The 15332-nt window shown below is 38.9% G+C and overlaps 1 protein-coding gene across 1 annotated transcript in view; it reads left to right on the top strand.

The window, feature by feature from the left end:
* The first annotated feature begins 13089 nt into the window (after positions 1–13089).
* LOC116083952 (zinc finger protein 728-like) overlaps positions 13090–15332 on the top strand; it is a 13561-nt gene continuing 11318 nt past the window's right edge. Inside the window, exon 1 of the mRNA XM_031360776.1 lies at positions 13090–13200. Coding sequence (XP_031216636.1) covers positions 13195–13200 — 6 coding nt within the window. The 5' untranslated portion in view covers positions 13090–13194. The remainder of the gene's footprint in view (positions 13201–15332) is intronic.

The following is a 15332-nucleotide window of genomic DNA, read 5'->3' on the forward strand; positions in this document are numbered from 1 at the left end:
TTAACATGGTGAGATGTTGGATCAAGAGAGAGACAAGTCATTCCTTTGCAGAGGTTATCTTGATTACTTTAACTGGGGTCAGAAGATCTGTCAACTGTGGATGGAACCATCTGTTGGACTGGTATGGTATAAAAAGGATGCTGGATAGTATAAGGAGGGACTTCCCTGAGAGCAACCATTCCTCTATCTCCTGCTATTTGATTGTGGAAGTAGCATGAACAGCCGCTGCAAGCTTCTGCTGTCTTAGCTTTCTCACACTGGTAGGCAGTGGCCTTGACCCATGGCCCAACTGGAACCTTTCCTCCTCTAAGTTTCTTTTGTGTATACGTTCTATCACTGCTGAAGGAACCGTTACTAAAGTTGCATGCTAAGGGAAGGTATCAACTTTAATACATTTAATACATAGAGGTCTTGGATATTTTCTCCCTGTTTCTATTATTGTCTTCCCTTCTGCCCCCTTCTCATTACACCAACCATTCTCTTCAAAACTGCCTCCTCTTCTTTACCTATGTAACACCTACACACACAGTGTAGTATCAGTACAAACTGTAGGATCAATATTACTGTATGGATTGTGTCTGATGGTTTGGGTTTTGTTATGTTTTGTTTTGTTTTTATCTTTTCTGTTTTGCAAAATGTGGATAGTGAATGTGTGCTTTCTGTTTGTGTATACATGAGTATGTGGTATTAGTTAATATATCACTATTTTTTTTTTTGCATTTTCAATGTCAAATAAAGTCTGTCCATTCCAAATTGTTTTTTCCCCCTTCCGGGTGAACAGCATTCCACTTTTCCACAATTGTATATCCAGATTTTCCAGCACTATTTGTTGAAAAGGCTATTTCAGAATATGGTTTTTCTAACTTTGTCAAAAATTCCACGAACATTGACTTAATAAATTATCTCTGGTTGTTAACCTTATGTCTCGTTGGTCTCCATGTTTATTTTTATGTGAGTTTTAATGTAGCCATTTTTACAGTGTGAGCTTTGCAAATCTAGAAACATGTATGTAGTATCTTTCTCTCCTGAAATGTCTTCTTTGGGTAATTTATTTTTTGTCATTCTTAAACTTTTGCATATAGAAGTCATTCCCCTCCTATGTTAGGCTTGTTCCTGCAGTGTTTGCTTCTAGTGGGGCAAAATTAAACAGACACATTGTTTCCCTGATGAATCTCTTAGCCTGTCAGTTCTTGTTGTATATAAAGACTTTTGTAAGCTGATTGTTTTGAACTGCTATTTTGCTGAAAGTCCCTATGAGATTCATGAGTTTTTCAGGACAATGTGAGACCTTTTAATTATAAGGTCATGTCATTTTCAAACAGAGCAGTCTAACTCCCTGCTTTCCCATTTTTACCCTTTTGCTATTTTCTATTGTCTTATTTCTATAGTGAAGTATTTGAGCCAGCTCTTGTATAACAGTATAGATAGGGAACCCTTTCCTCATACCAAATGTTAGAGGACATGTTTTCAGTTTTTCCTCCATTTACTGAGTATTAGCTATGGGTTTGTCTTCATTATGGTGTAAGATTCTGCATCCATTCCTGCTATCCTCTGGATTTATTATACAGGTATTTTGAAGTCTGACAACTGCCTTTACCCCTATTAAGACAACTATGCAATTTCTCTCCATTTCTTTATCAATATAGTGTATTATACACAGTGATTTCCATGAGTTGAGCCAATTTGTGCCACAGAGATGAAAGCAGCTCAGTTGTAAATTATGATCTAAGTGAGAATTAATTTCTGGCTTTTTAAATTTTTTATGTTCATTAAGAATATCGTTATGGAGTATATTTTTTTATAAAGGTTTCATCTTCGGTTGTTGCCACTTTTGATTTTGAAAGTGTTTATGTAGCTCTGGCTTGCCTGGAAGTCTCTGTATTGAACAGGATGGCCTTGAGCTCACAAAGACCTACCAACTCCATGTATGAGTACTGGGAAGAAAGGTTTGTACCGCTATACCTGGCTACCCAGTTATGGTAGTAGAGTTATATTGGCTCTATAAAATGAACTTGGCAGTAAATTTTCTATTCTATGAAAGAGCTTGAGAAGTATTAACTTTAGTGTCACTATTAGACCTCCATTAACAGTTTGGTAGAATTAGAATATAACAGTAAACCCATCTGCCCAAACTTTACTTTGTGGTGAGGCCTTTGATTACTGGTTCAGTGTTATGGTTGTTATGGGTCTGCCCTGGTAGTTTTAAAATATGGCTGTATTTTTAGTCATCTATCCATATTTATACATTTACCCTTTACTGTATTTTAAAACTTGTAGAATATAATATTTCAAAGTTTATCTTGATGATCTTCTGGATTTCAATGAAGTCTGATTTAACCACTCTCTTTTGTACTGAGTTTTATTAGTTTAGGTTCACTTTCTCAGTTTTCCTGGTTCTATTTCTCTCCCCTTTGTTTGACTAGAGGTTGAAGAAACTTGTTCAATTTAAAAAAAGAAACAATTGTTTGATTAATTTTTATATTGATATTAAAGTCTTCATTACTTCTATCTTGATTTTTATTAGTTTTGTTATTTACTGGTTCTCATTAACTCTGTGTTTAAGTTAAGCTTAACCTCTTTTTTCTCTACCTTTGAAATGGATCATTGTGAGAGTAAGGTCCCTCCTGGAGGAGAACTCATGCTGGTAGGAACTTGAAACCCCTCAGCACATTGAATCAATGTTACCTAGCACTAGAGAACTTAATATTTAAATTAAAAACTTTTAAGTATAACAATTCTTTAGGACTGCTTTCTCTGAGATATTCAATAAGCCACTGTTCTTTCAAAGTTACAGTAATTAGTCACCAATTATTTCTGCATTTTCTAAGGCTAGTTTCTCTTTTCATCTCTATTTTAGCCCAGTGTTTTCTAATTGGATGTGCAGGGTAATTTCTGTTTTTTATTTATAAATGCTTTGTATGTGGCATGTATTATGCATTTTAAGGAACATTCCCTGTGTCTGTGAGAAGAATGTATGTTCATTACTTCTCAGGTGCAATATTCTGTGGGTGTCATTTAAGCCCAGTTACTATTTAGGATACTTAACTCTGGGGATTTCATATATATATTGTTGTTAAGAGGACTTATCTAGAGATGAAAATCTAGCAATAAAGTGTCCCGTTATTATTTTTTCTGAATAGTGTGAATTCCCACGCCTCTCAATGTAATTTAGATAAAATTGGAAACTTCATGGTTTGATTTGTAAATATTTACATTAGTTGTTATGTCATGTTTGTAAATATGTAGAGTTCTTCTGGTTAGTTTTTCTTGACTACTAACAAGTAGTAAATGCAGCTGTCTTTACGATGTATGTATAAGGAAAGGAAGTGGATCGAAGAAGGCTATTGTTTATAATTGCCCTGTTGTACTCACGTCAAAGCCTAGAAAGAGATTCAGAGTGAGTCTGCCTCCATTTCATCTCATCTCCAAGCACAGGTTTATGACACAACTCAGTCTACCAAGTGGGAGCTGCAGCTTTTCAAGTGTAACTTTCAATCTAGTCCAAACATTGTTGGTACCCCATAAACTTTGTGCCATGATAGAACTAGTGGAACATTTCACTTAAACAGTTACTGTTCTATACTCATTGTTCACAGATGTTTACAACTGTTTATTACTCTTCTCTCATCGTAGCATGTGTATTTCACCCTTAAATTGTTTTGACCTAAGCATGTAAGATGTATTTCATTCCATTCCTGTCTTGTTTGATTCTTTCATAAGTATTTTATGATTTCCACTTTTCTTTCACTTTTTCTTGGTTTAACTTGTTTGAATGGACTCTTCTTGGTGCTCCCATGTACAGGGTTATCTCCTTGATTTCTTTTTGACACATGCCACTATTCTGAAAATAAATGTAATTGTTACTTTTAAATGTCAATGGCCTTTATATACTGAAGTATCTACATTCATTAATTGTTTGTAAATGTTGGTGTTCACTGCATATAGAGAAATGTCATGTGGAAAATTAAATATTACTTTTCTACTAGTGATATAAATACATTTTATTTCTATTTTTTTTCATGGAAATTATCAGTTCTTTATAGAAAAGTATGATGAGACTGGGCATTCTTGGGTTGGAGCTGTGAGGAAAAAATTGCAAACTTTTTGCTCATGGTGATGGTAGGTAAGGTTTCTATTTTACTTGGCTTAGCATTTAGTAACTTGCTTGTGTGCTGTCTTTGTTGTATGGCTTATAACTGGCCATTATTTTGCTGTTTCATTTCCATTCTGCACTTTTCTTGTGAGCTTTCATCAAGGCAGGATGTTGAGCAGTTTCTGCATCTGATGGATTACTTTTTTGCATCTTTGCTTTACATTAATGTACCATGGTGATTTGCTTTTATGCTCAATGTGCTTTGTAGTTGAAGGTCATGTGCCTTTTTGTTCTGTTGCATTAACTTTTGCATATGGTCTTTAATCTTATTTACTACTGCCCTACTTCATATAATATGTGTGAGTTGATGTTTATGACTCATTTTCATACTTGAATCAGATGTGTTCTCACATTAAAAAAAAATCAACTGGTTAGGTGCAGTAGATACATATTTGTTGTTGTGACAAAAGCTCCACAGGAAGAATCTCTAGGGAGGGAGGGGTCATTTAGATAATAGACATTGTGAGAGTAAGGTCCCTCCTGGAGGAGAACCCATGCTAGCAGGAACTTGAAAGCCCTCAGCACGTTGAATCAATGTTACCTAGCACTTTTCAACTTGCCAATTCGGTAACAAGCATCCAAAATTATGTCAGCAAGGTTAGTAGATGGAAAAATAATGCAGCATCAGCAGAAGCATTAAAAAAAACTGATATTATGACTTTGTTCAATGAAGATGCAGTTCTGCCAAAAGTTTTTCCCATGCTCAAGCATGCTTTCCCTTCTCCAGCATATAAAATAAATCTCATGACATGGATTGTCAAAGTGACAGACCGTATGCTGGTAAGTATTTGCTGACTTAACAGAAGTTACAGGAATCTGGATGGAGGGATGTTGGGGCCCAAAAGCCTCTGGCATCTCAGTCTCCATCTTCTCCCTGGGCCATCATCTATTAACTAACACTCTTTTGTCTCTTCCATTATCTTGCTTCCATTCCTGCAATTGACATTTTAAGATAGGGGGCTTTCCAGACACCTTACAATGAGGACATTCCTTTCTGGACTTTTCACAATGAGGACACACCTTTCCGGACATTTTACGATGTGGACCTTCCATTTATGCTGATGTGTAAAGAAACAATAATGTGGGTTTGGCTCGTGCACCTGGGCAAATACCTTTGCGGTCTATAGTTTTAAATAGCCCCTTTCCCTATAGTAAATTGAGACTTACTTGATCAGAACTTTTTGTCTGTCTCCTTCCTTCGAGTCTCCTGTTCCCAAATTTGTCATTGCAGTTCCCTCTTCTGGAGAACCCCGTTGTTTAAGTCCTGCAGGTCCGGGCAGAGGGAACCTTGACAAAGGAATTACCTTTTATCAGATTAGCCTGTAAGTGAGACTGTGAAGCAGTGCCTTGGTTAATGATTGCTTCGGGAGGATTCGAATAGTAGTTGGCAATTCCATCCCTGAGAAACTATACTTCTGTTGTATAACAAAGAAACCAAGGGAGCCACTGAGGATGGGGCAAGCCTAAATGCACATTCTACCATAGTTTTTGCTTCTGTTTTTGCCTTCAGTTTAATGTTTAAATCCTGTGACAGGATTTTTCCCTGTCCAATCACATTAAAACATTAGTGCAGCAGGAGGCCTGTGGTTGGACATGGAAAAGGGAGACAGAGCTAATTGTTGCAGAGACAGAGAACACCTCAGGAGAGAAGGAGGAAGCCAAGATGGAAGCGGTCAGACAGGAAGAAGAACCTGAGCCAGCATGGCTTTGAATTAACATACTTTTCTATGTATTTAACCTCAACTAAATTCCCTTCTACTTAATGTATAAGCCTATTTTATTGTGGGACTGAGGGACAGCCCCGGTGGGGGAGGTTCTTCTTGGGGCAGCAGAGGGGGAAGAGCATTGGCAGAGGATAAGATTTGGTCTTAGGAGATATTTAGGATTAGTGTATAATGCAAGATAGTGGAAGAGACAAAAGAAAGTTAGTAGATGATAGCCCAGGGAGAAGATGGAGACTGAGATGCCATAGGCTTTTGGGCCTCAACAGTATAATAATAAAAAGTTAACTTATCTAAGTTAACTACTGTAGCTGACCTGCCTTCTGTGATCCTCTGAGGTCACAAAGTGCAGTTTCTGGCACTTAGCACCTCTTCCTTAAACCACAAAAAGGATTAAGTAAATAGCCTTTGTACTCTCTCAGCAGGAACTGAGAGATAGCTCTCAGTGGGGCTCTAACTTTCTGCCGGCTAGTCGGAAGTCACAGGAAGAAAAAGGGACACTTAGAAAAATGATCATAGCATTTATTACTAAGTTGTAAAAAGTTTCCTATGAAAGCTATTTAAGGGGAAAAGCAGAAAGATCCTAAGCAGGGAAAGGGAAAAAAATTCTAGTAAGGAAAAATTCTCTTAGGTAGGTGGAGGAAGGGGAAGGAAAGGATTCTTTTCTATCCTCTTTTGTCCTTACTACTTACACATCTTTCAGAATACATGATCAAATGTTACAAAGTACATCACAAGTTCACACAAAAAAAGTCAAATCATAAATTGAAATAGAACAGAGAATGTTTTGAGGCATATCCTTCAGGAGTAATTATCTGGCTAAACATCCAACACCTGTCTCAGGTTCACTGAAGGTTTAAAACCATAACCATAACTAAGTTATTAGTGAAATTTTGTATAGGTTATCCCAGTTGGTATTTTGTCTTCTGTCCTAGAACCTATAATAAATCATTAGCTGCCTCTTTATGATCTTTGATTAATTGTTTTACAACCTCTTGGAATGTGCTCTGAGTAGGAGAAAGTCTGGTTACCCTCTAAGAGCAATTAACTGGTGACACTTGGAAGACTGGCAGAGTTCTCATTGCAGTTTTGACAATCAGAAAAGCCCTAATAGCAGTTCTACTATAAAAGAGATTAATAATCACAGATATAGTTTTAGGAATTCTTATAGGATCATCATTAAGTCTTAAGTTATCTATTTGTCTATATAGCATCACTATAAGATAGTACATCTTTATGGATCTTCAGAGATCTGCACCAAAGGGGTGCGCTATTACTTAGTGATTGTATATATGTTTAATAATAACAAGAGAAGCATATTAATAGCAGGAATCTTTCCTAAAATGAATCCCTTACAGCCGTGCTTAATAAGGGTGAACCTGTCACAGATTATATAATAATCTGAAGCAATCCATCTCAGGATAATTACCTGATAGTTATTAGCTTGTCCCATTATGGCTCCTGACATTTTATTAATTTGTTATATGAGGCTAAGCAATCCCAGAATTTTTGTGTAGCATTGTGATCATTGCGCAGCTCCAGAAAGATCACACCTAGCCAAACAGTTCCATGTGAGGTTTGAGAGAGAAAAAGGCAAGGTGGTGGCAGAAAGAGAAGGGGCAAGGGGAGAGAGAGAGATCAGAGGGGCCTACCTTTATATATGGATGGTGACATAGCTGCAGGTAAAGGTGGGAGGTGAGCCAAGTGGATTCTGGGAATATGGTGGCGGTTGCCTTGGCAACAGGTGTGCAGGTTGCTATGTTGTCACAGGTTTCAGAGGTCCTGATACCAACATAACTCCCTTCTTATTATTATAAAGAGAAGGGGAAAAAGGGGGAGGGGGAAGCTGATCTTGAAAAGGGAATGCGGGTGTCAGTGTCTCCTAAGCTGCTTCCTGCTGCCTAGGGGTGTCGTCAATTTGGGGGGAAGCGTCTGGGTCCACTTGGTAAGCATTCACATCAGGTTCGTCTATTGACAGCAGCTCCTCTGTGGGTAGCAACTGGTAACCCTGTAACAGGAACTGATTGTTTGGTTAGAATTTTTTTGTATTTGTCATTGTAGGAATGTAGAAACAAGATTAATGAGGCTGGGAGCAAATAATAACACCAGGAAGATGACTAGGAAAGAGGTCATAAAAGGGAGTATCCACTTCCATATAGGGTTCTCGAAAATCCCAGAACTGGAGGTCTCACATTCCCTGAAATTCTTTATGTCTGACTGTAACTCTTGGATTTTATTTCTTACTACCCCAGATTGGTTGATGTAGAAACAACATTCTTCTTGAAGGAACAGGCAAAGACCATGCTCTTTAACTGTCAGGACATCTAGCCCCTGTCGATTCTGAAGCACCATGGCTGCCAAAGAATTGATCTGTTTCTGGATAGTAAGCACAATTTCTTGAAGATTGCTTTTGAACTGAGAAGTGAGTGTATTATATTGGGTCATGGAAGTCATTATCCCTGCAACTCCAGTATCAACACCTATGGCTATTCCCATTGCAACCAAGAGTGGCAAGACCTGAACTGCCCTCTTATGTTGGGCAGCTATCATATCTACAACTGAGATTGGCAGGTGCTTGTTTCTCTGGATTACTCCCAGTTCAGGGAAAAGGAGTACCAATTTGCAAACTCCTGACCAGCTGGCAGGTAGGTGATGATATACTTCAGTGCCACAAAGATTTGGCATGTTCAGGATTGCAAGGCATTGTGGCATCTCTGATATATCAAGGGTTATGGTTATATTACAGTCTAGAAAACTTAGCATTCCTACAGAATGTGCCCCAGAGGTCTTAAAACAGTTGGCCATGCCAAAGAGAGGGACAGAGGTAAGCTATGGATGGAGTCATGGCAACTTCGAAGTCTGGGCAGTTGACAAAAGGTGAGGTAAGGTTATTTGGCAATACATTTCACTGGAGAGTCTGTAAGTGGCAATTGTGAGTTAACTCCAGGGAGTACACATAGCCAACAACTTTAAAGTGACCAGTCCTAGTGATGTTAAGGAGTTGGTAGGCCAAGGTCAATGTCTAAAGCACAAGACAAAAAATGACAAGTTAGTGCCATTTTTGAGGGGTGATATCAAAGAGGTAAGGACCTTGGAGGACTGTTTGATTACTTCTCCTACTTTTCTAATATCTAGAGGTTGGGCAATTGAGACATATTGTTCTTTCTGGATATGGATGGTACTTACTGAGGACCCGGGCTGATCTTTTTGGTAGAGCTTATCAATAACTCCTGTCTCCCACCTGGAATCCCCTGGGTCTTGTATGTAGAAAAAGAGTGTCTTGTGGTGAAGATAGAAATGATTGGTCCGTGATCTTAATATATGTATCTAACAATGAAGGGCTGGAGAATTTTAGAATTTTAAAATAAGAGCATTTAATAGAAATGTATAATGTATAACCTTTACCTAAAAAGGGCACAGAAAACCTCTGTAAACAAGCCAAGAATGTAGACTAGCCAGTTCCAGGAACCTAGCTAACTCAGAGCCTCAGGGCTCTGGTTCCAGAGACCTGCCCCTCCTGACTGATCCACAATGAGGGCAGAACTAGGAATGAAGGTCTACTGGTTTACAAGGCTCTACACCCTGCTGAGGCCCTGCGGACTAATAGATAAAGATTACATTCCTAGAAGGAATCTGTTCCCCTCCCTGAGTGTAACTTACAATTAACCAGATGGATTGCCAAACTGAGAGTGTGCTAGTAAATATTTGCTGACTTGACAGAAGCTATGATAATCTGGGTAGAGGGAACCTTGAGTAAAAATGATCTTTATGAGATAAGCCTTTAGATAATACTATGAAGTAATAAAAAGATTATTGATTATTTGGGGAAGCCCTCTAACCACTGTTGGGCTTTACATCACTGGAAAGGTGAACCTTGCTGGTTTAGCAAGGAAACTGTGATAGTCCTTGATGAGCTGGAGGAGTAGGTAGAGCTTGAAAGCACACATAGAGGAGTTTAAAAAAAGAAAAAAGTAACCATCACAGAGATCTGAGGATAGACAAAAGACACATGTTCAGTAAAGTAAGGAGAAAACTTTCCCATATACACCAATAGATAGTACATCTTTACTTTTATGGTGAGGAATGAGGGAAGCATATGGATGTATTATAGAGTGATATAGGGAAGTTCAGTGATCAACCTACTATGAAGTCACAGTGTGTTACATAATCTGCTGATCCAGCTCAGTATGTCTTCCAAAAAGGTAGGAAACTAGCTACACATCTCATGTGAGGGATGCAGTAGTGAGGGAACCTGTAATGTATCTGGGGAATTGGTACAGGCACAGGATGACAGACAGAAGGAGTACTGAGAACTGCTATAGCACAAGGTGTATTTCAGTGGAATTTTTCTTATCAGTGATGAAAGGATCTATCTTTTAAAATGAGAACTAGCAGTTGTTTCACCATATATATATATATATATATATATATATACATATATATATATATAAAACAATATTCCTTTCAAACATCATTCTTTTTTATAAATGCAAAACCTTGATTTTACTACTACTTGTTATTGTTCTTGTTCCAGACAGAGTTTCTCTGTATAGCACTGACATACCTGAAATTCACTCTATAACCAGTTCTCCTGTAACTGAGAGATCCAACTCTCTGACCCCTGACTAACGGAATTGAGGGTATGTAGCACCATGAGCAGCATAAATTTTTGTTTTTTTTTTTTGTTTTTTTGTTTTTTTTTTTTTGAGACAAGATTTCTCTATATAGCCCTGTCTGTCATGGAACTCACTCTGTAGACCAGGCTGGCCTCGAACTCAGAAATCCGCCTGCTTCTGCCTCCCAAGAGCTGGGATTAAAGGCATGTGCCACCACCACCTGGTGCATAAATTTTTTAATTATATATTTCATTTTACTTTACTAGAAGTTTGTGTGTGTGTGTGTATATGTGTGTGTGTGTGTATGTCTGTCTGTCTGTCTGTCTATATCTGTGGGCCTATCTATTCTACAATAGACTCCTGATGACTTATAAGCCTGATGATGTCAAAATAAGGTATTTGATCCTCTAGAACTGCTGCTTTATGTGATTGAGAGCCACCATACGCATGTTAGAAAACAAACTCATCTTCTATAAGACATTAATTATTCTTAACTACTGAACAATCTCTTTAGACTGTAAGCATAGATTTTAAAGTGATTTTGCCAAACATGGCACATACTGGAGATTGTTTCCAAGAGGGAAAATTAAATGGTGAAGATGTAAAAAATGATAGTATGCAATAAACTTAAAATGGTGAACATGGTCTAAACAAACATATTAGTCCTGAGAATCTGGCTCCAGTAGACTTTTCCATAAGTATGCCTGGATCCCTAATATTCTGCTGAATGAGGCTCCTCTTTGATCTAATTTTCAGGTTGTGACTAACACCATGGAAGCTCCCCCGCCCCCATTAAATTACACAATCGTAATGCAAAGAAATGGAGACTGCAGAAGAGATGTGAATATAGGCTGTATCCTCAAGAATTAGCACATCTCATATGAATGACTACCGCCTTAGGTATGCATGCACATAGCAGACAAAAACATACATGTACACACATGCGCACAAGTAGTACAATGAATTTGAGGTTATTTCTAACAAGCCTACAAAAAGTTTCAACTCAGACTAGGGTTATTTCATTGGCTTTGACAATTACTGGGACAAAAACCAGTAATCTACTCTTCTAACTGCTGTCCTGGTGTCCTTCTAACTTCCCAGTGGTGTACCACAGATACTTGCTGCTTCTCCTGACCATGTACTCATGGTCCATCTGCTCCATTGCAGCTTCATCCTCTTTCCCCATTCTTCCTCCTTTTTCTGGTCTCTCTTCCTTCTCTCACTTCTCCACCCCCTACCAGGAAACTCAAAACTCACGTACTTAAATCCCTCAAGTAATTGGCTGTAACCAATTTGATTTATCCCATAGTTTTAAATCAAAGATGAAAGTTTGCACAACAGAACCTTGTAAATATGAGAAGTCAGCTATAGGTTGTACCTTTGGGTACAGAATTTAGTATTACAATACATAGCAACAGACCAAACCTCTACATATACACATATTGGAAAACAAGCTATGCTCAGAAGTGATAAGTTCTTGAGGTTGCTGACAGTGTCCTCCACTGCAGCATTCAAGAGGAGGACAGACCAGTCATGACAGTGGCCAATCAAGGACAGGTACATGCACTGCTCCTTGACTCTAGTTTCTCTAATTTGAGGAAGGGGTTCTGCATCCCTGGATAAACATACTCACTGGAAAAGAAGAATTCAGTAGGGAATTTGCACAGTCTCTGCTCTGAAACAGCTTCCTTTTGAATCATCAGGAATCCGGGAAGTATGAAGTCTTTTCTATAACAGGGTTTGTAACTTTGACTCAAGCATGAACTGCATGGGAATAAAACTTCGCAAGAAAAGATGGGAATTCTCCACACTCCATGTTTCCAGTGTTACTTCTTTAATACACTGATCTCATTTGACAGTAATATGAATATTTCTGATACATTTGTATTCAAGGAGAAAACATCTCAGTATTCTGTTTTGAAGATATGAGGGAAGTTCGAGACAGAAAACACTGATGTTCAAATATTGTCAAATATGAAAAATGATAGGATCAGAGGAGAAACAAGAAAACCAATAAGGAACATCTAACCTAAGGAAGAGGGAAATCCTACAGTGCACAATGGATCAAGAGTCAGTACACACACCATTGTGATCCCAGGAGCTCTGCCCCTCCCCTTGGGAGACATACAGAGGAGGGACGCCTGTGCTAAGAAAACACCTGGTGCTGACTAGCTTTGATTTCCTTTTCTTCTGTCTTAAGCAACTGGGATGGCTTCAATAGAATCGTAAGAAGATAATGCTCACTCCTACATTAACTTCCTACTTCCCCATTTTTAAGTAAAGCAGATCATGAAAACATGGGTTTTCAATTTGTTAATAAGATTCTATAAGTAGACCTGAGCTTTAAAATAACAATGTTTTAGCAGAGATAAAATGGAAACGTAATAAACGTTATTACTATGAAAGGCTCTGCTCACAGGTTAACATCGCGTGCTGTGACCAAGGACTTTAAAAGAGCCCAAATTCCCTGCACAAGCCCATGTTCACCTGCTCACAGATGGGCTGTATTCCAGGCAGTGCACAAAACCTCTTATGTGGGTTCCTGGAAGTTCTTCCAACTGACTTGTGGGAAATGTAGTTCCGACCACTGTGAACGTCATCAAAAAGGGCTGTCAGCATCAAACATACGCACTTCTTAGTCAAACGTTGCTTCTCATCAAATTTGTGCAGTTGTCCTGTTGAGCGCTGCATTTGGATCTCCGACATGGAGGTTTGTGTAGGAAACAGCACCATCTTGCAGACCTGAGGGACTGTGCAGGGTGGCGGGTAGGGCGCGGAAGGAGTTATTTGGGCTTGTTGCAGCTGCAGACCTGCAGGTGCTGTGCTGAAGTAGGCTGGGCCACTGCCCCAGGGCACAGGTTTGAAGAGGAGAAGGTTGAAAACAACAAGATGGCCAGAGCAATCTGGGTCTGCTGACTGCGTGTGCCTGAGATGCTGAAGGGAGCTCATTCATGTTTACTGGGGAAATGTGCTCTGCCTAGCTGACCCGTTCTCACGTGGCTGTTGTCAGATTCTTAGGACTTAGAGAACACCGGGGCTTCTAGCGTTCCATATACTTTATGTCCTAGAGACTACTACTGGTTTGAGCTCACACAGCCTCCTAAAGTTCCTAGTGTCCAGGGACAGAGAGTCCGGTGAGGGTGATTGTTGTGTGGGGTGTTAGTTACTTTTCCTTTGGAATGAGTTTGATGCCTTGTTTGAATGGGAATCTCTAATAGACATCTCTGTGACTTGAATCATCACAAATACATGGCTATATAGCCACAGAATAATCTTGTAGTTGATATGAACCTGTTTGTACAGTCCAGATAATTATGGATTTTACACATCAGATTAAAAATCGCTAGAAAGCAATAACTCAACAGTTCTCTCAGAGTATGTGTTCTGTCCCAAATTTGGACTCCTTTCCAGATGTGAGAGATAGATGACTTGGTGTGATGAGAGAAAGACCGCTGGGTGGGGCTGGAATGTCTAAAAGGGAAGGGAGAAATTACTGTGATAATCTGCCAGGCTCTGTACATTGTTCTTTAATCTGCCAGGCTCTGGACATTATTGTCATCATGTGATTTTCTTATGTATTTTCATATTATCGGCAGTGTCTGAACTCTCTTCAATTTTCTCTGTCACTCAATGTGATATTCAGGTTTACTGATACGCTCTTAATAGTTTTAGAAACAATTCCCCAAATTTTTCAACTGTGTTTGAAAAGCTGTAAGATAAATATCAAAAGCTGTGACATACTTGGGGACTTATGATTTACATATAGTTGGTTCCTGTTCATGCAAAATGCATAGTTGTCCCCCTGAAGGGTAAAGAGAATAGTTTAGTCCAGAGCCATTGAGTGGCCATGATCTGAGAACACAGGTTTAGTTTAATTCAAATTCCATGCTCCAACATGGAGTCCATAGTTTTACAGAAAAAAAATGTCATTAACCCAGGAAAATTTAAAATACATTGGTGTGAGTCTCACAGAGGCATGTACTGTGAGACATGGGAGATGTTCTGTTCACCTAAGATGCCAACTGATGAGATTTTAGCTTTTGGACTGATGGCAGCTCACGTTCTGCCAAGTCAGTAGATTCTGAGAGGTTTGTATCTCTTGTCACAAGCTGTGTGGTCCACTACAGAGTGAGGCAAGGACTGTCCCTGAAGGGAAAACCAGCCCAAGATAAGACAGCTACCCCTGAACCTGCAGATTCCAGGCGCTGCCCCTCACTGAACTTCCACATGGGCCATTAGTCTCTGCACACACAGACTCCTTACAAGGGTTTTTCATTCACAATCAGATGCAAGGTTTTAGTTTCTGCTTTTTCAGGATTTCTCCTTAACAGCTCCTATCACTATTTCTCATGATCTCGCTTATATTGTCATTCCTCAGTCAAAGTATTAGTGAGTCAGAGATAAACAAGATAAATAAGATTGAGGGAAAGTGGGTCCAGCAAACCAACAGAAACAGGACCCAAATGATCAGATTCAGAAATGAGATTTTACAACAGATAACAAAAAAATTCAGAGTATCATGAGGGGATATTTTAAAACCTGTCCAGTTTAATTGGAAAATTTAAGAGACATCACGAGTCTCTCCTTGTTGTAGACACCATAAAGCTGGATTTGTTTCTTGATCTATTCTCCTGGCCTGTATCTTATGAGAGGAGAACTGTGGGTGGGCATTACTTTTCTGGTATGTGAGTGTTAATTGTCAGTGTGTTCCTCATTTTCAGCAGTTTGTGTTCTCAGTGACCCTTGGTAGTTTTGTACTTTTGGCTTCTGACTCCTTTCCACAGTGTCTTGACTATGCTCATCTCTCTCTTCAGCCTACAATGGTGATTTCTGTATTTTCTT

The sequence above is a fragment of the Mastomys coucha genome, unplaced genomic scaffold, assembly GCF_008632895.1.
Source record: "Mastomys coucha isolate ucsf_1 unplaced genomic scaffold, UCSF_Mcou_1 pScaffold8, whole genome shotgun sequence".
In the NCBI taxonomy this organism is placed as follows: domain Eukaryota; kingdom Metazoa; phylum Chordata; class Mammalia; order Rodentia; family Muridae; genus Mastomys; species Mastomys coucha.